Below are 23145 nucleotides of genomic sequence, written 5' to 3'. Positions count from 1 at the left end.
AGATAATGTAAAATAAAGTGAATAAATGCTAGATTATTGGGGATTGAGGCCTGTAGTGAACTGCAGAACTCTTGCCCTGCCTTAAATAGCTGAGCACCACTCCCCCGTTCCGGCAGATTATTGAGAAGCAAGAATTCCAGACTAGTGATGCCAAGTCCTCAAATTTAAAAATGAATCCAGAAAGGGGCGCCTGGGTGGCTCAGTCGGTTGAGCGTCCAACTTCAGCTCAGGTCATGGTCTCACTGTTCCTGAGTTCAAGCCCCACATGGGGCTCTGTGCTGACAGCTTAGAGCCTGGAGCCTGTTTCAGATTCTGTGTCTCCCTGCCCCTCCCCAAGTCATGCACTCTCTCTCTCTCTCTGTCAAAAATAAATAAACATTAAAAAAATTTTTTAAATGAATCCAGAAAAAGAAAGGGGTAAAAAGAGGAACCAGAAATTTTGGTTTTTACAACCAAAATGTTTTGACATTTTACAACCCCCAATTTTAAATGTTAGTAAAACATAAAATATGGGAATACCAAATTCAGTTTGAGGAAACAAGTTTTCAACCTCTGGAATATATCTGAAACATTGATTCATACATGCTTTAGGGATTTTGTGCATTTTTTTTCTCTTACTTTTTTTTTTCTTTAAGTTTACTTATCTATTTTGAGAGAGAGACAATGTGAGTGTGTGTATGTGAGTATGGGAGGGGCAGAGACAGGGGGAGTAATCCTAAACAGGCTCCATGCTGAGCATGGAACCCCACGTGGATCTCTATCTCATGATCATGAAATTATCCTGAACCAAAACCAAGAGTCTGATGCTTAACCAACTGAGCCACCCAGGTGCATTATTGTTTTCATATTATGTCTACAATACAATTGAACTCAGAAAAAAAATCAGAATAATTTTTTCCCTTTGTTTATCTCTGGTAATATATGTACTAAGTACAGCTGTGCTAGTCACATACACACAAAACCTACAGAGGGAGGTACAGAAGAATATAAAAATAAAGACATTTCAGTTCTTTATGAGAAATACTGAGAAGAGCCTGCCCAGCAACAACACGTGTTCATTTCTAGTTTGCAGTCCTCACAGAAGCTTTGTTTTTCCAAAAATAACAAGCAAATGTAGCAACTCTGCTTTGTACCACTTTCTTGCTTAAGACTTCAGTGTTTTTGTTCTGTTAATTTCACATGGACCGAAAATTAGTTCAAGTATTCCCCAACAGCATGATTTAATTTGGAAATACATGCATATATTTTTAAAGACTCTAAAAATAGTCTGCTGGCCATCCATGAAAAGTAATACTAAAGGTGGCAATTAACAGAAGTTGCTTGGTTGGTGCTTATTTCTCACCGTTAGCTTCACAGAGTTCAATATGGTTATGTAACATTCATATGGCTGTGAAGAGTGGTAGCCAAATGCAAGAAAAATCAGAGCTTCCGTTTTAACGATATACCAACTTCAACATGATGTGACCTTGAGCAGTTGGAAACCTGTATGAAAATAAGCTTATGTCAGTATTTTTAAGAATTAAAATGAGGATGTGGAGTAGTGGGCTCTAAAAAATTAGTTCATTTCCCTTCTATTTTTCCTTGTATTTTTCTCTGGATTTCTGTCTCCATTAGAATTTGTATTTGTTAGGAAATTCCAAATGTATTGGCTAATGAAAGGAGTTGCATCAGAGTTTGTTTATACAGAAGCCATAGAAATGGTAGAGACTAGGAAAGGGCAGAGGAACATGGATGGTTAATGTGTATTTATGTTAATTTAACTGTGTTTAATGAATATCCTGACTAAATTTCTGAAAATTATTATGTTACATTTGAGTTCTTGGTTGGCTAAATTTTTAGGATAAAATGAAACATTATTTTTAGTTATTTTATGTGTTACATAATCCATTTGTTATACAATATTTAAATATTATGTAAATGTTCCCTAGTAGATAAATTAAAAGATATGTAGGGATACCAGGGTGGCTCAGTTGGTTAAGTGTCCAACTTCAGCTCAGGTCATGATCTCATGGCTCGTGAGTTTGAGCCCCACACTGGGTTCTGTGCTAACAGCTCACAGCCTGAAGCCTGCTTCAGGTTCTGTGTCTCCTCTCTCCCTGCCCCTCCCCTGCTTGTGCTCTGTCTCTCTCTGACTCAAAAATAAATAAACATTAAAAAAAACTTAAAAGAGATATGTATTAGAAACTCATGGGCTATATAAACAGAAATACCCAAAATTCATATCAGAGAGCCTGTAGATTTTTTTCTTTTGGACATTTGTTTTCTGTTGTATTCATTTTATTATTTTTTTCTTATTTTCTTCTTCTCAATTTTATTTATTCTGTAATGTCCCTAATTTGTTGAAATTGAAGCTAATCACTGACACTGCCTTATTATACATTTGTTTAAAGCAATAAGTTTTTCTCCAGACACTGCGTTAGCTGCTCCCCCTAAGTACTCCTGTGTCATGTTTTCATGATCATTCACTTAAAAATAGTTTGCATTTCTATTTCAATTTTGTCTTTGGTTACTTAGAAGGGCTGTATAATATCCAAGCTACTGGCATTTTCTGCTTATATTTTTGTTATTGGTTTCTATCCTAATTCCACTGTGTTCAAAGCATATAGTCTGTATGAGTTTAGTGTTTTGATGTTTGTTGAGATTTGCTTGGTAAATGTTCCATGTGCAATTATGAAGTTTTTGGGTATAGTTTCCCATAAATGTCTAATAGATCAGTTTTCAAAATTGTGTTATTCAAATCATCTGTTCCCTAACTTTTCTTTTTCTGCTTATTCTATCAGTTTCTGAGAGAGGTTTGTTAAATTTCCAACTATGATTGAGAATTGCCTATTTTCTTTGTTCTTTTAAATATTGTTTTGTAAATTTTAAAGCCTATCTTACTTAACTGCAAATCGGGGAGTATATATATTTGGTTTAACCACTAACCCACAACAACCACACCAATATTCAGTGGTTATTTTGGCAGGTCAGTAGGGAGTGGAGAGTAAATGTGAGATTTGGAATGGGTATCTACTGACGAAGTCCAGGAAATATGTGAGGGGCAGTACAAAGGGCCAAGGAAGTTAAGATCGTTTGGTCAGTTTCTGCCAAATGGAAGCTTTTATATTTCCTGTACATAGTCAATATTAAGTGATGAGGGTATTAATATTATTGTTTCTTCCTCCATCTGAGAGCATGTAAGCCTTCTGTATGTGTTTTCATCAACTGGATTAGCATCGCTGATAATGCAGCCAATAGTATGAACCTATTGACACACACATACAAAAAGACATCTTTGGCCTGATTCAAGAAACATTCACTGTCTCTGTTCTTGCTGGAAAATTTACAGTTCTCTGCATGTTCACTTGTTGATCACCCTCCAGACTTGATGCTGTCAGCTTGTTATGCCAGGCTTCATTAACTGGCATCTCTATAGTCAGGACCTGGAAATGCATATTACATAGTGTATTCACAGATGTTTCTAGCCATTTCCCATTACTATCTATATTTAAACATGAAGTAGAGCAGTGGTTCTTAAATATTTTGGTTATAGAACCACTTTACAATCTTCAATGTTATTGAGATCTTTAAGAGTTTATGTTTATGAAGATTATATGTGTTCATATTATTATATTAGGATTACAACTGGAAAAATATGAAAATATTTATTAATTATTTTCAAAATGATAGAAATCCCATAACACATTAATAAAATAAAACATTTTATAAAATATATTTTCAAAGAAAAAATTTAGTGTGAAGAGTGGCATTGTTTTATATTTTTCAAATGTCTTGAGTGTCTGGATTAATAGAAGACCGCTTGACTCGTATCTGCTTCTGTATTCAGGCTGTTGCACATGTGGACTTAGCAGAAGTATACTAAGGAAATCTGGCCTTACACACCTATGTGGTTAGAAAAGGGTAATGTATTTAAAAGCCTTTGTGGATATTTTAAATCATATCAAAACTTGACAAGTGGCAGTTTCTTTTTTTTTTTAATATATGAAATTTATTGTCAAATTGGTTTCCATGCAACACCCAGTGCTCATCCCAACAGGTGCCCTCCTCAATACCCATCACCCACCCTCCCCTCCCTCCCACCCCCCATCAACCCTCAGTTTATTCTCAGTTTTTAAGAGTCTCTTATGCTTTGGCTCTCTCCCATGCTAACCTCTTTTTTTTTTCTTCCCCTCCCCCGACAAGTGGCAGTTTCTTAATAGTTAGTTGAATGTAGTATCTGAAACTACGTTAATAAACTTTTCATACTTTATTGTTTTAAAAATAAAATGACCAATTTCATATTTTATTGGGTCTTCTCTGTATGCACGCTTTTGCCCATACTGCTCACTTGGAAAATATTGCTTCACTGAATAAGGCAGATCTTCCCAATTTTGACATATTTCATTACAGAACATAAAAAATAACATTTATTCATATAATTACTGACCCCATCAGGAAAATTTTTATGTTTTACAAATCTGTAAAGCTCATTGTAACAAATGCAGATTTTCCAAAATTCTAATTTCTACTAAAAAGCTTAAATATTTTCATTGGCACCAAAAACTGCTATTTTCTTCAAGTCCTATTTCGCTTATTCTTGAGAAATGTCTCCCAAATGCTAAAGCCTGATCTAACATAGTTGATCTATTAAGTATTATTTTAATTAAACATGGTGTTTCATGAAAAGTAGTACTAGATTAGCTCACAACTTACATAAGGGCTTTTTCTGGAGACTCTTATGTATCAGCAAAAGTGCTTTATGTGCGTTTTCGATTTTATGACAAAACTATTAAAAAGATGTGTGCTCAAGTTTGAAATTTAATAAAATTAGTAAGTTTTAGAGATTCATCAATATTCATCTTATGTGAAACTGACTTTTTTCCCCCTTGCAAGTAGATGATAGTGGAAATTCAGAGATTGGTAGGCAACTTTGTTGTTACTGTCTTTGCTTGTGCCAAAAGGCCAGGAGTTTTATCCACTGTTGATTTTGCACCATCAATTTATATTTCAACACAGTGAAAAAGTCAAATAATACCTTAGTATTATCACAAAAATAATTATGATGCTCTCAAAGACCCCTGAAGGGCATATAGGGTGTTTGACCACACCTTGAGAACCACTGGATTGGGAAGTCATCTCATGAGGTACCAGGATTTGGCCTGGGCTAGTTCAAAGAGGCATATTTCTAGATCTCTTTTCTTAAAACTTGGGAATTATTCTATTTTTTTCTAGGTTCATTTTAATATAATTTAAAATTCCACATGCCAGATTTGAGGTTATGAATGCAAGCCTAGAGCGATAGCAGGCATAAAACAGACATTCAGAATGTGTTGGGAATGGTGACAGTATAAGGAGCAGTAACTAGTAACGATATTTATTTTCAAAAGCATTTGAATTGTGGATTTAATCTTGCCAACTGGTAGTACAGGTTTTTGTTTTTGTTCTGTGTTTTTAATTTTATTTATTTATTTCTTTTAGAGAAAGAGAGAGCATGTGTACACGCAGGAGACAGAGAGAGAGAAAGATTCTTAAGCAGGCTCCATGCTCAGCACGGAGCCCAATGTGGGGCTCAATCCCACAAACCCTGAGATCATGACCTGAGTCATAATCAAGAGTCAGATGCTTAACTGACTGTGCCTGCCCCCTTTCTTTTTTTCTTTTACCTTTTTGCTTATATCTGTTTTCTATCCCCCCACTTCATGATGAATATACATTGCTTACATAATAAGAAAAAAATTAAGAGAGATTACTTTTATTTTTCTATGAGAATAATCCGAGAATCTTTCTTCTAAATCTAATTTTCTCACTATGCTTCTATCATTAACTATTAATGACTTGTATGAAAGAAAGAAAATCTATAAAAATTTGAATCCCGTGTCTAGAATTCACATATCATGCGTCAATATATTCACATATTGTGCATTTTTTGAGAAGAAAAAAGAGAAAGATGGCAAATAGGTCTTTCTAATTCCCTCCATAAATCAAAATTAAGTTTTTCTATATATATTTTGATGTAGTCCTTTTAATAAAGTAGATGTTATTTCTGTTTCAGGAATTAGAACAGCTCATTTAGGAAAGAAAGAAAAAGAAGTTAACATGAATTAGGTGCCTGGAAGTTCTAGAGACTGTGCTTAAGCAGTTTACATATGTTTTCTCATTTAAAATCCTCAAAAAAATGTAAATGTTACTATTCAATGTATTACAGTGCTGAAACTAGGCTCCAAAGACATTGATATGCCCAACATCATCTAGATTATAAGTGAGAACCAGAATTTAAGCCCTCTTTTGCTGAATCCAAATCCAGAATCTTTCCAGTCTCCTACTCTTCCCAAAGCTCCCCATCTCCCCCTCCACCCTCTGATGCTTGTTAATCTTCTGTTGACAGTCAGCTGTCCAGGTATCCTGGGTTATTCATTAGGTTCAGTAGATTAGGTTCTGACCCTCTAGGAATAAATATATGTCAGAAATACACAAACATCAATGCTGCTCGGTGCTGCTCTTTTTGTCCCCCTCATGTGTACAATAGAGAGGAAATACTTAGATGACAGCTTATTCAAATATCACAACATGCAATACTCTCTTCTTGTCAAAACTCTCATGTTTCCTATCGTTCTAGCATTTGGAATTTTCTTTTTTTTTTCCATACTGTCATGACTTCCAATGACCAGACATCTCCACAGATTGATTTCAATCATTTCATGAAGTTGAGTGTATTAACATTTGTTTTTTTCATGATTTATGCAACTTGTCTTCTAGTGAGTATGACTTAACAGAGAAGATTTTACTCTAGGGTGTGCTGAGGTGAGTCTGCCCATGAAGGCAGGTAATCTTTAAAAAGTGATCAGTAATATTTAAATTCTTACTGTTTTATTTTTAAAAATTTTTTTTTTAATGTTTATTTATTTTTGAGACAGAGTATGAACGGGGGAAGGTCAAAGAGAGAGGGAGACACAGAAGCTGAAACAGGCTCCAGGCTCTGAGCTGTCAGCACAGAGCCTGACATGGGGCTTGAACTCACAGACTGTGAGATCATGACCTGAGCCAAAGTTGGACGCTTAGCCAACTGAGCCACCCAGGTGCCCCAAATTCTTACTGGTTTTGAACACTGTTCTTTCAATAGCCTTCATCTTTTTATAGTATCACAGAAAGACAGTATCTAAAAATTATCTTTAAAATATATTAGCCCTTACATTATATAAAATAACTTCACTGTTTCAGTCAACCTTACAGTGGTACTCACTTTTAATTTGCTATATTTTAAAATAAACTAAAATAAGTATGTATCATGTTAAAATAATATCTTTAATGTAGACTTGAAGGCATATTTAGTCAAAAATATTTACTGAATGTTTGTTATTTACCATTTACTAGGTGCAAGACGTTAAAATTAGAGTTTAGGGATATGTTGTAACGGATAAGACTTGGAACACCAGGGTGGCTCAGTCAGTCGTGTCTGACTCTTGATTTTGGCTCAGGTCATGATCTCAATGTTTCATGAGATCAAGTCCATGTAGGGCTCATGCTGAAACCACAGAGCCTGCTTGGGATTCTCCCTCACCTCTAAACAAGCAAACAAACAAACAAACAAACAAACTTAAAAGAGAGAGAGGGATACGACTCACTTCTTGTCCTTAAAAAATTATCTTTTTAAATTAGTAAAATTGATTAATTTTGTGTTAATGCCAAGAAAAGAGAATCATAATAGCATTTTAGGTACTTAGAAAATTCTCAGTTAAATATGCTTATTCTGAAGTATGTTGGAGATTGGTCATTTTCTGTTACAATCTTAATGGAATATTTCTCCTGATATTTAGTAATGTATTCAATTACCTAAAGAAACTTTGGATTTCTGTAAAATCCCTGTAAATATTGGTACCATTCAAGTTTATGTCATTGCATTAGAGAACCTAGCAGATGAAACTAAAGATTTGTAATGTCTTACTGATTGAATTAACTTGTCCGTTTGTGAGTTGGCTTTTAGATTTGGTTTAGGTAAATTAAGGTGACTTAAACTGAAAACCAACTTTTCACAATACTTCTCCCTGAAAAACAGAAAGAAAGAGAGTCTCAGAAAGCAGACACTAATATCCATAAGTGTAGTATTCTTGTGCAGGGCTGGTATATTCTGCAAAATCCTACTAGCCTCCATGCCATAGGTAACCTTCATTTTGTTCAGTCACAGTAACATTTCTTCTTTCTAAATTATAGTCTTAATGCTTCTTCATGAAATACTACTGCATTTTTAAGATGTAATCCAAATATGCTAGAGATCATATGATCTCCTGTATAAATGAAAGCAAGGGTGAAGGATGTAGAGTTATACCACTATACTTTTTTTTTTTTTTTTTTTCAGCTCAGGTCATAACAGAAGTGTTGGCATTTTATTTATTTCTGTGTTCTGGTTTTTAATAAAGCTTACTTTATTGTTTTTGCAACATTTGTATTTTACTGTCTGTGCAACATAAATTTGAAAGAAATATCAAATTAACTATATAAGTACTTCCTGATCTTTATGCTGGGGACCTAGCTGGAGGTCACCAAACCCATCAGCATCCTTTCATAATTTGTAAATGGGATACTTATGTGCCATGTTCTTCTGGATTACAGAGAGAGGGGATGTTAAGGTCTCTTTCAGATAACCTACTTCTGTGCTGATTTTTTTTTAAGAAATGTGTAAGAAGCAGTTTTCTTCTTTCTTGTTTTGATGGTTCCCAAATTCTGAAAATTGGTGTATTGTATTCTTGAAACAGTTCCTTTGATTTCCCTAAATCTTACTTTCTTGTAAACATTAAAGATCTCTCTCTTCCAACCTCACACCGACTTTTAATTACTTTACCCAGAATACTGTGCTTTCTAACACTTGGAGTTTTAATTGCCTTTGGGAAGCATCTAAGATTGCAAGACTATCTGCTTTTTCCAAAGAGCTAAGTAGTATAGTGTGAATCTGACATAGAATGTAGTATAGTAGAAATCTGACCTGTTTAATCTGGGACATTCTCCATCTTAATTACATTACCAGATCTTCAATTTCCTTATTGTTAAAATGGTAACAATAGTTATTTAAGGGTTTTTGGTGCAACACATCTACACAGTATTTTCAGTCCTTCTAGTGGATATTCAATACACGATTTACAATTAGTATGTTATTTTAGAAGGTCAGAAGTGATTAAGTAATCATGCTTTTATTCTCATGGTGATAGTGATTGGTTGGCAAGGAAGTTGACAGGGTGCTGTCGTTTTCTCCTAAGCGTTTAATTTCTTGATATTATGCGTGTAAAATTATACAATTTTACCATGTGTTTTAGTCTTTATATTTCCAAAGAAAAATTAAGAGAGAAGAAATCAGTTCATTCTTTAGTATTTGTTGGTTTGTTTGTTTATGTTCATAGTAGCTTCATTTGCAATAGTCAAAAAAATGGAACCAACTTCAATGTCCATTAACAGGTGAATGAATAAACATTGTGGTATCTCCATACAATGGAAAACAGCAATAAAAAAAAAGTGAACCATTGATATATAAAAAAAATGAATAAGTCTCAAAAAGCATGGTGAGTGAATAAAGGCAGAGAAAACACAGTCCTATTATATGATTCTATATAAAATTATAGGAAATGAAAATTAACCTAGAGTGACAGAAAGCAGACCAGTGTTTGCACCTTGAAAAGCAGAGGGGCAGGTGGGAGGATTTCAAAGGACATGCTTTCTTGTTTAAATTCACTATACACATATAATATGTAATTCACAGAATTTTACTACATTGAATACCAAGTCAGATAATCACTTTAAAGCAATTATTTGACTTTTTAGTATGTAAAAATATCAGCTGGCATAGTATGAGTATTTGTGTATGTTGTTGTGCACACACACATAATAAAATCTCAGTGAACTTTAGTAAATGTGCAGGGTTTTTCTCTGCTAGTATGTTTCTTTAGATGGTTTCTTTCTCCATTCGTTTACAATGTGATCTTGGCACTCACCCTGGTACTAGGAATACTACATGCATCGCTGCCTCCAATTCTAACATCAGTGTTGGTCTGAGGCTCATCCAGTAGCAGGTGTTGAACATTGATATAAACAGAATTTTGTCTACCAAAGCCAAAATCCTCCCATTTCCAGTCTCCACTGGCCAAAGGAATGCTATTGCAAAGCTTCCAAATTCAGGTCTCAGGCATGACAGTTCATTATGTTGCCTGCCAAGACTACTGGCCCATGGAAACTCTTATTTTAAAAATTAAGGCAGAGTAAAACTTTCTGTCAAATACCTTGTGATTGTAGGTGACACACTCCTAGTTTTGCAGCCTTCTCTGAAATTAGTAAATTGAGATTGCACTGCACCTAATTACTAAATAACATTAGTCTTTGAATATAGCAAATTACCTAATTATAACAGAACTCTTCGCCATAAATCCCAAAATCCTTATGGGAGGGGGAGAAGTTAAGAAAGATAGTGGAAATTCTCAGTAAAATTTAGGCATTTTAGTATTTTAAGTGATTTGAAATGTTAATGAATAGAATCCTTTGATTAAAACATATGTATCAATAAGACTTTTTCTTAATGACCACTGGTTATTTAAAACAATTTAGATTATGGGGCACCTGGTTGGCTCAGTTGGTTAAGCAGCTGACTTTTGATTTTGGCTCAGGTCATGATCTCACGGTTCGTGAGTTTGAGACCCACGTTGGGCTGTGTGCTGTCAGTAAGGAGCCTGCTTAGGATCCTCTCTCTCCCTCTCTCTCTCTGCCCCTCCCCTGCTCATGTTACCTCTCTCTCTCTCACAACAATAAATAAACTTTAAAAAATTTAAAACCTAAATAAAAAATAAAATAATTTAGATTAAAGTTTACATAATTTCAGAACTTGGAACTCACATAGTCTCTTTAAGTCTTTTTTTAGGCAGGGTGGGGGGGACAAGAGCATTATAAACAATTTGACAAACTTAAAATACAATTGCAAAGGCAACAGAATTAAAAAAAATAATCTTAGGAAAATTTAATTTGAACAAGTATTTATTAACTTACTGTTATTTTTTTATTGTAAGCTAATATTTATTAAAAATTTTTGTTCCCTCTGTCATTTTTAAAAGACCAGTAATTTTATAATCATGTGTATACAAACACTTCATTAACATTTTTCAGGATACTTTTTCTTTTATACACATATTGATATAATGGCACTCTTTCGGTTACTATATAGGGAATTTCGTTTTCCCTTAAATCCAATCAACCATCATAATATACGAGATTTGAATAATTTTCATCAGGTAGGGTAATGTGCAAAGTGATATCACACAATCAATTTTGAATAAGTTATCCATATTATAAGTCTGTGGAAAAAAACAGGAACATGAATCATAATTCTTAACTGCTTTTTCATTCCCTTGGATGTTGTGGGAATAGCCGTCAGTACTTACAAAGAAATTATGTCTTACATGGAAGGTGGGTACTCAAGCTAGTGCATTTCTGTGTTGGGCAGTTTTTAAAATAGATACTCTGAAAAACAGATAGATTCTGTATACATTATAATAAACCTCCTTTAAAGCATCACTATCCTGAGCTGATAGAATAGTAAGAGAAATCCCCAACAGGACCAAAACTTAGGAAAGAGTGCTGTGGCAAGTGATAAAACCAGAAACCTAGAACTTTGAGGCTTAATAGCAGGTGTCACAGGGATGAATGGAAGAGCCCTGATTCAAAGAAGAAAGCATAAAATTCTTACAGCATTAAAGACATTGAATCAGCAGTTCACTGTTCTCTCATAATAAGAACATCAAGTATAGACAATGTTTAGTTTAAGAATAATTTGTATCTTTCAAAAATTATAATCATGTTCAAGTTCTCCCAGAGACCAGATCAAGAAGAAATGAGATCTCTATCTCATTTTATGAGGTTTGGAAAACTTCAAACCAAAATCCAATAGAAATGATGTCTGAAAGGAACACTATCTACCAACTTTACTTATAAAAACAGACATGAAAATTGTAAATAAAATGTTGGCAAAATAAATTGCATAAAAGCCAGAAATGATAATGTATTCTACTAAGTGAGTTACTTAGGAATGCAAGTTTGAATGCTAAAAAATTGATTAATGTAATCCATCATATTAAAGGAAAGGATATGATATGATGGTCTTAATAAATGCATCAGAATTGATGATAAAATTTAATACTGATTCATAAAACAACTTTTATCAAAATAAGGATGGGAGGAATATCTTTAACCTGATATTTGGAATATGAAACAGATGACCGCTATCACACCTTATTAAATTTTTATTAAATATTTTCTGGAGGTAATAGTATAATAATAATGCATAGTAATAATAATAAAAAAAGGAATAACATCTCTAAGTGACTAGAAAGGAAGTAACAATACCTTCATTATTTGCTTATCACATTTTTTATGTAGAAAACTCAAAGAAGGAAAACATTATAATTAATAAGGAAGTTTAGCAGGATTATTTGATAGAAGAACAGAACAGTATTCTGTATCAGCAATAAGCAGAAAAATACTTTCATTTTAAAACATTTTTATGTTAGCATTGACTGATATTGGAAATATTAAGAATTTATTTTTATGTTATTATAAGGATGACCTTTCTTTCTTTCTTTCTTTCTTTCTTTCTTTCTTTCTTTTCTTTCTTTCTTTTTATTTATTTTTTTAATGAAATTATTGTCAAATTGGTTTCCATACAACACCCAGTGCTCATATAAGGATGACATTTCTCCTCAAATAGATCTTTTTAATCTCAGTGTAATTCCAGATACAATCTTGATAAGGAAATTGATAAGCTCATTACATTATCAATGTGGAAGAGAAAAAATAATGAAGATGTTCTTGAGGAAGTAGGAGGACGTGCCATTCCAAATATTAACATGTATTAGAAAGTAAAAATAATTAAAATAGCATGTTGTAATGGAGATGGATCAAAAAGACTGATGAAACTCATTGGGGAGCCCAGACAGACCCACACACATATGGAAATTCATAAACGACAGAAGTGTCATTGCACGATGGTGAACATGATCACAAAGGATACAAGAATTGTTATTTATATGGAAAGTGATACTGAATTCCCACTTCAAACCCCACCCCCAACACACACAAACACACTCCAAGTAAACATTGAAATGTTGAAAAACAAATTCCTTAAAAATTTAGGGGAAAAATGAGAATAATTTTATTACCTTAGGTTTAAGAAGAAAAAATGTGCAGACCACTGCATTATATTAAAATTATGTACATTGAAATTATGAACTTCTATTCATCATAAGACATTAAAAATTAAAGAGAAGCCAAAACCTAGTAGAACATGTCATCTATGACCTAAAAGGGATTATCCAGAATATAGAAAAACTTCCATAAATATGGGCCAAGTACACAGTCACAACAAAGAAAAGGGAACAAAGATAGCTAAATAATACATGAAAATATCCTCAAGAGTAATTATGGAAATGTAAATAAAAACTTCAATGGGATACAATTTTATGCTCATTTGTTAGCAAGAATTAGATCCGCTGAAGATAGGACCTCTTAAATAATGGCAGTGGTATAAAGAGCTTTGTAAAACTACATAGCATACTCTGCAACCCAGTAATCGTACTTTTGAGTTAAACAAACAATGATGTACAATTTTACACCCACCGCATTGGCAGAATTATAAAATGAAATAAAGTAAAAGACAACATCAAGTGTTGGTGAGGCATGGAGGAAACAGAACTTTTAATAATTAAAACCCTTGTAAAGGCATTTTAGTGCTTCTTACTAAAGATATACCTGTAAATGCCCTCCTTGCCTAGAGAAACCCCTGCATATGTCTATCAGGAAATATGAACAATAATTTTTTTTTTTTTTTTTTTTTTACTGTGCCTTTGGTGAAAGAAGAGACCTGGTGGGGGGAAAGTCTCTTCTCATGCCCTCTCATGTCTCATTGGCTGAACCTAAAACTGACTATAAACCAGAAGACTTGACAAAGTTTCATAAAGGTCAACCTTCGAGGCATGAAGGACGGAGAGGGCAGAGAGAGGAGCTGGGGGACAAAGGAAGAATTCTGTCATCCAGGTGTTCATGGAAAGTTTATTTACACTGAGCTGTGTAGATGTTCTCATAGTTTTTGTTTGTTTTTGTTTTTATTTTTTATTTTTTTGTTTTTATTTTAAGTTTCTTCTGTGCCTGTGGTTATTTTCTAATTTCGTATATTTGCTTTCTCCTTTGAAAAAGAAAATAGTTTACCTAATGATTTCTTGTCTTTCTTAATAATGGAAAACCGGGAACAATTTTAAAATATTTATCTTAGGAAATTGATAAATCAGGAGGAATCTCAGAAACCTAATAGTAAGTGATAAAAAAACACAAAAGAATATATATTTTAACTATAATCACCATGCTGTAAGTTGCGATGGTTATGTGATGTGTGGAGGTGTTAGCAAACACTATGGTGGTAATCGTTTTGCAATAACGTGTATCAAATTAACGTGTTGTACACCTTAACTTATACAATGTTTTATACAAATTATATCTCACTAAATCTGTGGAAAATGGATATATACATCTATATCTATATCTATATCTATATCTATATCTATATGAAATACCAACTATATAAAAGCAAATATTCAAAAAATAAAGGGTTAATTGTTAACGTCATATATATATATACATATATATTATTTATACAAAAAAAGGCAATGAGATGCAAAAAAAGAAAAAAAATCAGATTTTTTGGGGGGATACCAATAAATAAAGAGTACCAAAGGGGCTTCAATAATATCAGAGATGTTATACCTCATAATCTGGGTTGTTCCTTCATTATTCTTTATACTTTATATATATGTTCTTTATATATTCCATTTTTCATAGTATAAAAAATGAAATTATAATACAAAAAGTATATATCCCTTCAATTCAGAGTGAAGTAGAGCATGCAGATATTCTCTCTTCATAAATTTTAGCTTAGTACTGAATAATAAATAGAAATTCTCCAGCATTGGGACAAATTACTAATTCTTCAGTTGTGTCCCTAAAGAAGTATTTGATTTGCTTTTCAAGGCCATCTTATATAATATATACATCTTGAAAAATTTAACGTTTTTTGAGTTGCTTATACTGTAAAGCGCTTTGGAATTGAGACCAACGAAACAAATGGCAGATTAAACATTTTACATACTCATGGATAGATTCATGCTCATCAATTAACTGAGCAGAAGGACAACAACAACAAAAAAGACTATTGAAATTTCACTTTTGTTTTTCTGTTAATGTTGACTAATATACAGCCAAATGTGCATAAATAAAATATGTGTTCTGCATTTCTATATATATATTACAAAAGAACATTATTGATGCATCTTTATAAATAACTGAATCCTCAAACTGAGTTAACTTTCAACTCAATTAGTTTACCTTCCCTACTCCAAGTAGTGCAGAGAAAACTACAGTAGCAGTAAAGAAAAAGGATGGGGATACAGAAGTCAGATAAAGCAACAAAAGAACAGGATAGAGAGATAGAGAGCTGGATGAGGGAGTAGGTTTTACCAACCGTCATCTCCCCACAAATAACAATTAGGTATCCAAGAATTAAAATAGCTTTGGGAGGGCTCAAGAGTCCAATTAAGAACATACAGCAACACAGTGGGGCAAAATGGAGAATAACTACATGGAAAGGATTGAGATTGGCTTAGCTGAGACATCCAGAAGTGGTTAGGAACCAAGAAGAAGAGTAGAGGCCTTTCCTCTGTGGTTCCCAGTGGCTAACTCCATGGAGGACTCAAGCAGTCTTTGCCAGTGAGGACCTCAGGCACAGACTCTCCAGAGCTTTCATAATAGAAACCCCGTGATGTTTGTTGGTATGGACTTCAGCGGCCTGACCCTCAGAGGACACCAGCAGCATTCACCACTGAGTTAACCAAAAGCTATCACTGCTGCAGATTCCTAAGGAAGGGATATGCTACTGTGCCCCTCCTCTACCTGAAGGAGCTACTATTGCACAGGACCACGGCTGCCACCACCACCCAACCATGTGCATCCCTCGACCCTAGAGCCATAGCTGCTCTACATGCTCCCACAATTTAGACCTGCATATAGCTGTCACTTTGTATATTCCTGTAGCTCAGGCACTGGAGTCACTACTGCTGTGGGCTTGCCAAAGCTCTGGGCCTGGGGAGCCACTACCACTCTATAAGTGTCTACACTCTAGACCCTGGCTTTGTGATTGCTTTGTGAGTGTCTATGCATCAGATACCAGTATCACGACCACTGCAAGGGTGCTGCAAGCTGACCAGGCACTGAGAGAGATACCCTTGGTCACGATATCCCCCATGGGAGAAAAAGAAAGAGGAAGTCCCCAGAAGCCTTTGCCCTGACCCTAATAGCTCTCACTACTACTGTGTACACCCATGGCATCTGCCACTGAGGACCTGTGCAATCTTATATTAGACAAATAGACATGTCAAAAACTGTGTCTAACTAGACAAAGAAGGTCACTATATGATGGGTTTCAATTCATCAAGAGGATATAACAATTATATACAGACATTTAAATGAATAACCTTACTTTATACTCTAAAGAACTAGGAAAAGAAGAACCAACTAATCCCAAGCTTAGCAGAAGGAAGGAAATAAAGATCAGAGCAGAAATAAGTGAAATGGAGACTTGGAAAACAATAAAAAGATCAATGAAACTAAGAGCTTTTTCTTTTTAAATATAAAATTGACAAACCTCTAGCTAGACTAAATAAGACAAAAGAGAGAACTCAAAATTAGAAATAAAGGTAGAGACATTTACTGAAACCACAGAAATACAAAGAAACGAGAGATTACTATGAGTTATCATATGTCACCAAATTGCACAACCTAAAAGAGATGGGTAAATTCCTAGAACTATACAACCAACCAAGACTGAATCATGAAAAAATAGAAAATCTGAACTGATGCATAACTAGGAAGAAGATTGGATCAATAATCAAAACCTCCAAACCAAGAAAACCCCAGGGTCAGATGGCTTTACTGGTGAATTCTTTCAAACATTTAAAGAGCAATTAATGCTAGACCTTCTTAAACTCTTCCAAAAAGTTGAAACTCATTATCTCAGGCCAAAAGATACCAAAGCTAGATAAGAATACTATAAGAAAAGAAAATTATAGGCCAATACCCTGATGAACCTAGATGTAAAAATCCCCACACAAAATACTAGCAAACAGAATTCAACAATATATTTAAAGGATCATACACCATGATCAAGTGGGATTTACTCTTGAAATTCAAGGATGGCTGAAAATATACAAATCAATAAATTTGGTACACCATCTAAACAGAATGAAGGATAAAAATCTTTTTTTAAATATGAAATTTATTGTCAAATTGGTTTCCATACAACACCCAGTGCTCATCCCAACAGGTGCCCGAGGATAAAAATCATAATCATCTCAACAGATGCAGAAAAAAAACATAGGACAAAATTCAACATCCTATCATTATAAAAATTTTCATTATATTATGTATGTAAGGAATACATAACATAATAAAGGCAAGTTCATAGCTAACATCATACTTAACAATGAATAGGTAAAAGTCTTTACTTTAAAATTAGGAAAAAGACAAAGATTCTCAATCTCTCCACTTTTCTTTAATACATTACTGGAAGTCCTAGTCAGAACAATTAGGCATACATATATACATTACTTGTTTATATTGGAAATAAAGAAGTAAAATTCTGTTTACACATGACATGATTGTATATACAGAAAACCTTACAGCTTCCACAAAAAACATTAGAACTAATGAATTCAGTTAAAGTTGCAGGATACAAAATCAATATAAAAAATCAGTTGCATTTCTACACACTAGTGACAAACTATATGACACGGAAATTAAGAAAAAATATTATTTATAATAGCACTAAAAATAATAAAATACTTAGGAATAAACTTAACCAAGGAAGTAAAAGACATATATACTGAAAACTATAAGACATTGGTGAAAAAAATGTAAAAAAGACACAAATAAAATGGAAGGGTATCTCATGTTCTTCGATTAGAAGAATTAGTATTGTTAAAATGAACATACTACCCAAAGTAATCTACAGATTCATTGCAATCCCTATCAAAATTCCAATGGCATTTTCCACAGAAAAAGAACAACCCTAAAACTTACATGGAACCATAAAAGCCCCTGAGTAGCCAAAGCTATCTTGAGAAAGAAGAACAAATCCGGACACATCGCATTTCTTGATTTAAATCTATAATAATCAAAATATTACAGTATGGCCTAACGGCTGATCATAAAAAGTGATCTGTTTATCAACAATGACCAATGGGCACCTGGTTGGCTCCATCTGTTAAAGCATCTGACTCTTGATTTGGGCTCAGGTCATGATCTCACTGTTTGTGAGTTCCAGCCCCATATCCAGCTCCACAGTGACAGTGCTGAGCCTGCCTGGGATCCTCTTTCTCCCTCTCTCCACCCCTATCCCACTCGTGGGTGCACGTGCACTCTCTCAAAAATAAATACATAAACTTTGAAAAAAATGACAAATGAAACAGATCCAATGACCAAAAATAGACCAATGCAACAGGATAGAGTCCCCAGAAATAAATCCATACATATATGTCAATTAATTTTTGACAAAGAAGCCAGGATAGAAAATGGGGAAAGAATAGTTTCTTCAATAAACAGTGTTGAAAAACTGGAATTCAGATGCAAAAGAATTAAATTGAACCCCTATATCTCACCATTCACAAAAATTAATTTGAAACAGATTGAAATCTTAAATATAAAATTGAAACTGCAATACTCCCAGAAGAAAACAAACAAAGGGAATATTTCTTGACGTCGGTCCTAGCAACTTTTTTTTGATATGACAACAAAAGCATAGGCAACAAAGCAAAACTAAACAAGTGAGACTACATCAAACTAAAAAGCTTCTGCACAGCAAAGGAAACAACAAAATGAGAAAAGTCTGTGGAATGAGAGAAAATATTTACACAACATGTATTTGATAAGGGGTCCATATTTTATTTATCCCCACCCCTGGTAAAAAACCTTTATCACAGATCCTGACCAGTAATTAATTTTTGCCTTACCTTGGGGTACAGGACTTAGTGCAGTCTTGGCTGAACATCAGTCTGACTCTTGGTGGAGCCATCTTCCCCAGCAGCCTTTCCTATGCATGATAAGAAGTAAATGACAGTGGGCGCCTGGGTGGCTCAGTCGGTTAGGCATCCGACTTCCGCTCAGATCATGATCTTGCAGCTCATGAGTTTGAGCCCTGTGTCCGGCCTTGTGCTGACAGCTCAGAGCCTGGAGCTTGCTTCAGATTCTGTGTTTCCCTCTCTCTCTGCCCCTCCCCTGCTTGCACTCTCTCTCTCTCTCTCTCTCTCTCTCTCAAAAATAAATAAACATTAAAAAAATAAAAATAAAGTGAATGACAGTGAGGAATTTATACAATTCAGTAGCAAAAAATCACAAACAGTCCAATTTAAAAATGGACAAAGGATCTGAATAGACATTTTTCCAAAAAATATATACAAATGACCAACAGATACATGAAGGTGCTCAACATCATTAATCATCAGGGGATACAAAACAAAACCTCAATGAGATACCACCATACATCTATTAGAATGTCTGTTATAAACAAAACAAAACAAAATAAAAAAACATACTGATGAGGATGTGAAGAAAATATAACCTTTGTACACTATTGGTGAGAATGTAAACTGGTACAGACATTATGGAAAACAGTATGGAGTTTCCTCAAAAAATTAAAACTAGAAAACCATATGATCCAGCAATCCACTTCTGGGTATATATCCAAAGGAAATTATATCAGTATCTCGAAGAGATATTTGCACTCATGTTCATTGCAGCATTATTTACAATAGCCAAAGTACAAAAAATAACCTAAGTGCTCATGTTTGGATGAATGTATAAAGAAAATGTGGGATCAATGTGCAGTAGAATATTATTCAACCATAAAAAATGAGATCATGGCTTTGTGACAACAGAGATATCTCACAGAGAGTAAGTGCAATAAGACAGAGACTGAGAAAAGCAGATACTGAGTCATATCTTTTATGTATGTAACCTAAAAAGCCAACAAACAAACTCATAGTAAGAGTATAATCATAGCTGCCAGGGCACTGGGGGTGGCGGAAAGGAAGACGTGTTGGTCAAGGGGATACAAGCTTTCAGTTATAAGATGCATAGTTTCTGAGGACCTACTGTACAGCATGGTGAGTATTGTTAATACTGCATTATGTACTTCAAATTTGCTAAGAGAGGACGTCCTAAATATTTCAACACACAGAAGTGCCTGGGTGGCTCAGTTGGTTGGGTTGAGTGTCTGACTTCAACTCAGGTCATGATCTCATGGTTCCTCAGTTTGAGACCCACGTCGGGCTCTCTGCTATCAGCACAGAGCCTGCTTCAGATCCTGTCTCCCTCTCTCTCTGCCACTCCTTCTTTCTTTCTCTCTCAAAAATAAATAAACATAAAAGAAATTTTAAAAACTTCAACATACAACACATACAGACATAAGGTAAATATTGAGGTGATGGATGTGGTAATTTGTGATAATTTCATAACATACATGTATATCAAATCATATTGTACACTTTAAATATATACAATCTAATTTGCCAACCATACAAAAACCTCCCCTGCCACACACACACACACACACACACACACACACACACACACACAACAGAAGGCCCACCAGTCTTTTTCAGAAGAAAAAGTGAAATTCTTTCAATCGACTCTTTCATAAAATTTACATGGCATTTATAATTGGTCAAACTGCATATTAAGAAAAAATAGAAATAACCTTAGAAAGCAATTGGGAAATTATTTATTATTTCATCTTCATGTATAGACTGCCTTTTAGCTATGTCAGCACACCTACTTCTTTGTCTCTAGTAATGCTTTTCTATATTATATGTATTTTTTTCCTGATGTGTGTATTTTTTATTCCTTTTTCAGATGTCTTTCATTTGGGGATTTTTGAATAAATAGAGTCCTAAAAAATCAAATATGTGTGAGAAAAATAATGTGATGGGAAAAAATAAAACAGTATCCACTTAAGTAGTATCCATTTAAGTAATGTTTTGGATAGCAATAAAATTCTTATAAGAAGATATATTTTTGTCAAAAAATAAACTGGTCCCTTTGTATCCTAGCCCTAAACAAAACTTTATTGTATTAATATTTTTAAATTTCCCATTTCTGATTTTGTTCTAGGTTCTGCTCATACGTGTGTGTACGTGTGTTTGCGCGTGCATGTGTGTGTCTATTTTTACAGATTTTGTCTGGCTTTTAGGATGTCATAAGGAAAAATAGTGTCATTGGATTACAGAATAGATAAGGAATAAATATATAGACTACAGCAAGCACACGCAAAAATTAATTTCATATTGATTTGATAATCTGTGGTTGGTTTTAGCATGATACACCAATTTTATTGCATATCATTGCGCTCACAGTTTTGGCACTTAATTTGTATCAAAAGTGTTCTCTCTTGCTTGGAATGACCAACAAACCCTGTGCCAACCCATGAAAGATTACCCTTTGCTAAGAAAGAGAAAAGGAATGGGAGTCAATGCTCACAGAGGAAGAACCCCGTTTGCCTCAAGCTTATTCTCATTTATTGCAGTGTCAGACCAGTCACAAATCTCAGTTGACTTGTTGTGTACAGAGGGCATACATTTCAGGCATGCAAAAACAAAGGGTACATGACAATCACAAGAGAATAATCAAATCAGAGATATGCAGCAAAGGTCTATGTGTCCTATTGTTTTGCTAAACTTTGTATACAATGTATAGATAATGGAGTTCCCCTGGGACTGCAGAAAGGCCTGGGAGGGCAGGCCCAGGAGGATTCCCCAGTCTGGGTGGTTTACACAGGCCTCCTGCATTCCAAGAGACCCAGGCCCCTCCCAAGTGGAACTTCAGCCCACCGGAAATCTCCCTGTTACATTTTAGCTAACCAGGCATCCTCAGTAATAACTCCAACACTCTCCAGATCATTTTAAATAGCAATAACTATATATTAATCACATAACTCTATATGGAATCATATTAATTGCAATACAAAACTGTTTTCACCAGCATGACCCCTAGTCTTGGAACTGAGTTGTAAATGGATTATATGTTGATGTCCACAGAAAGATCAGAACTAATAAAAGAACTGGTTGGCATTAATCACCCTTTTCCTTGGATTCCCATAGTGCTTTATTTGTTCTTAATTTAAGAACTTAATTCATTCTGCTTTGATTTAGTGTAATTTCTCTGCGAGCTCACCACCTTTCCCAGCCTGTGAGTTTCTTGTATAGTGTCCTGTCTAGTTCATCTTTCATATCCTACATCTGTTAATAATTGTTCATATATTAAATGGTCATAACTCAAGAGATAATTTTTTTCGTTTATTTAGAGTGTGATTTTTAAATTTCTTTCAGAAATTTGGTACAACTGTATAAAAGTGAAGATGACACAGAAATTTCAAAGAAGATTAAGAGTCACTGGACTTCCCTGGGCCTAGAAGATGTACAGTTTGTAAATTACTCTGTGTTGCTTAATCTGCCAGGCCCTTCTGCCAGCTCTGTGTCTCTGAGCAGCAGTGGCCAATGCTTTCATCCTAATGGCCAGCCTTGCAGCGAAGAAGCCAGAAAACACAGCAGCCAAGATCTGCTTTACTCATATGCAGCCTATTCTGCCAAAGGAACTCTCGAGGTAATATGACCATTTGTCTCTGTCATTTATAGTGAAACGGAATTAGAAAACAACAGCTTTCATCTAAATTGAACTCACTGGCAAGATGTAACATAAAAAAGTAACCATTAAATGTTCTCAGTGTAGAGGTGCCAGGGAAGGGGAAGGAAGATTTGGATCGCTTGACCTTCTTCTTGTCATATTTCGAAAGTGAAAACATGTTAGAAGAATTTAATTCAAAAGTGTTGAATGTGTGACTGAGTCATTCAAATTTTGTTTAGCTGGTATAGGACAAGTTCATTTTATTCTTTGGTTTTTGAAGAGGCACATGTTAATGGATTGCTATGGACAGAAAGAATAGAAATGAAAGCAGTTGTGTTTGAGATCGTGTACACACACAAGAAATGAGGTGGAAAATCGATATGATTATTCACAGATCCAAGATTTGAGATACAGCACTTCTGC

General features: G+C 34.4%; 1 protein-coding gene across 16 annotated transcripts in view; it reads left to right on the top strand.

The window, feature by feature from the left end:
- The window catches only part of NAALADL2 (N-acetylated alpha-linked acidic dipeptidase like 2), a 1343235-nt gene that overhangs the window by 769449 nt on the left and 550641 nt on the right, over window positions 1–23145 (top strand). For all 16 annotated transcript variants that reach the window (XM_042954993.1, XM_042954989.1, XM_042954981.1 and 13 more), the window contains one exon: window positions 22428–22701. In XM_042954993.1, coding sequence (XP_042810927.1) covers window positions 22428–22701 — 274 coding nt within the window. The remainder of the gene's footprint in view (window positions 1–22427; window positions 22702–23145) is intronic.

Source organism: Panthera leo, chromosome C2 (assembly GCF_018350215.1).
Source record: "Panthera leo isolate Ple1 chromosome C2, P.leo_Ple1_pat1.1, whole genome shotgun sequence".
Lineage (NCBI taxonomy): Eukaryota > Metazoa > Chordata > Mammalia > Carnivora > Felidae > Panthera > Panthera leo.
The sequence above is the reverse complement of the archived record's forward strand: the minus strand, read 5'-3'. Positions and strand labels throughout refer to the sequence as shown.